The 528-nt window shown below is 43.6% G+C and overlaps 1 protein-coding gene across 2 annotated transcripts in view; it reads right to left on the minus strand.

Annotated features, from left to right (window-relative positions):
* The window catches only part of VLDLR (very low density lipoprotein receptor), a 19,023-nt gene that overhangs the window by 7,602 nt on the left and 10,893 nt on the right, over positions 1-528 (minus strand). For both annotated transcript variants that reach the window (XM_019517643.1, XM_019517642.1), the window contains exons 6-7: positions 299-421; positions 95-217 (exon numbers count right to left, since the gene is read on the minus strand). In XM_019517643.1, coding sequence (XP_019373188.1) covers positions 95-217; positions 299-421 — 246 coding nt within the window. The remainder of the gene's footprint in view (positions 1-94; positions 218-298; positions 422-528) is intronic.

Raw genomic sequence — 528 nt, forward strand, 5'->3', positions numbered from 1 at the left:
TTTTTTTTTTTTTTTTTTTATATAAGCAACTCCAGTCAGTAATTGAGTCAGGTAGGCTCAAGTGCACAGGACCAGCAAGTAATGCTTCACTTACTGCATTCCTTGAGGGGCTCATCACTCCAGTCCCTGCAGTCCCGCTGCTGATTACAAACTTTGCTAGCATCAATGCATTCTCCACTTCTGCACTTGAATTTGCTAGGTCCAGAGCACTGATTGACTGTCAAAGACAAACATTGTTGAGGCATTCATTTTCAGTCAAGATCCTTTAAAACCCTTACCTACATAGGTATGTATTTACCATTTTGACAGTTGGCCTCATCACTTCCATCCAGGCAGTCTCGGACACCATTGCATTGCCTGCTACCATGGATGCAGTTCCCATCCTCACATCTGAACTGGTCTGGCCTACAAGTCCGTGAAGCTGCAAGAGTAGCAACAAGTTAGAGTTATGAAGGTCTCCCCCCAACCCCAGAAGCTAGACACAGATCACTAATTCGTATATCATGCACACAATGCCATATATATATG

Source organism: Gavialis gangeticus, unplaced genomic scaffold, assembly GCF_001723915.1.
Source record: "Gavialis gangeticus isolate Ggan-Ray unplaced genomic scaffold, GavGan_comp1, whole genome shotgun sequence".
NCBI lineage: Eukaryota > Metazoa > Chordata > Crocodylia > Gavialidae > Gavialis > Gavialis gangeticus.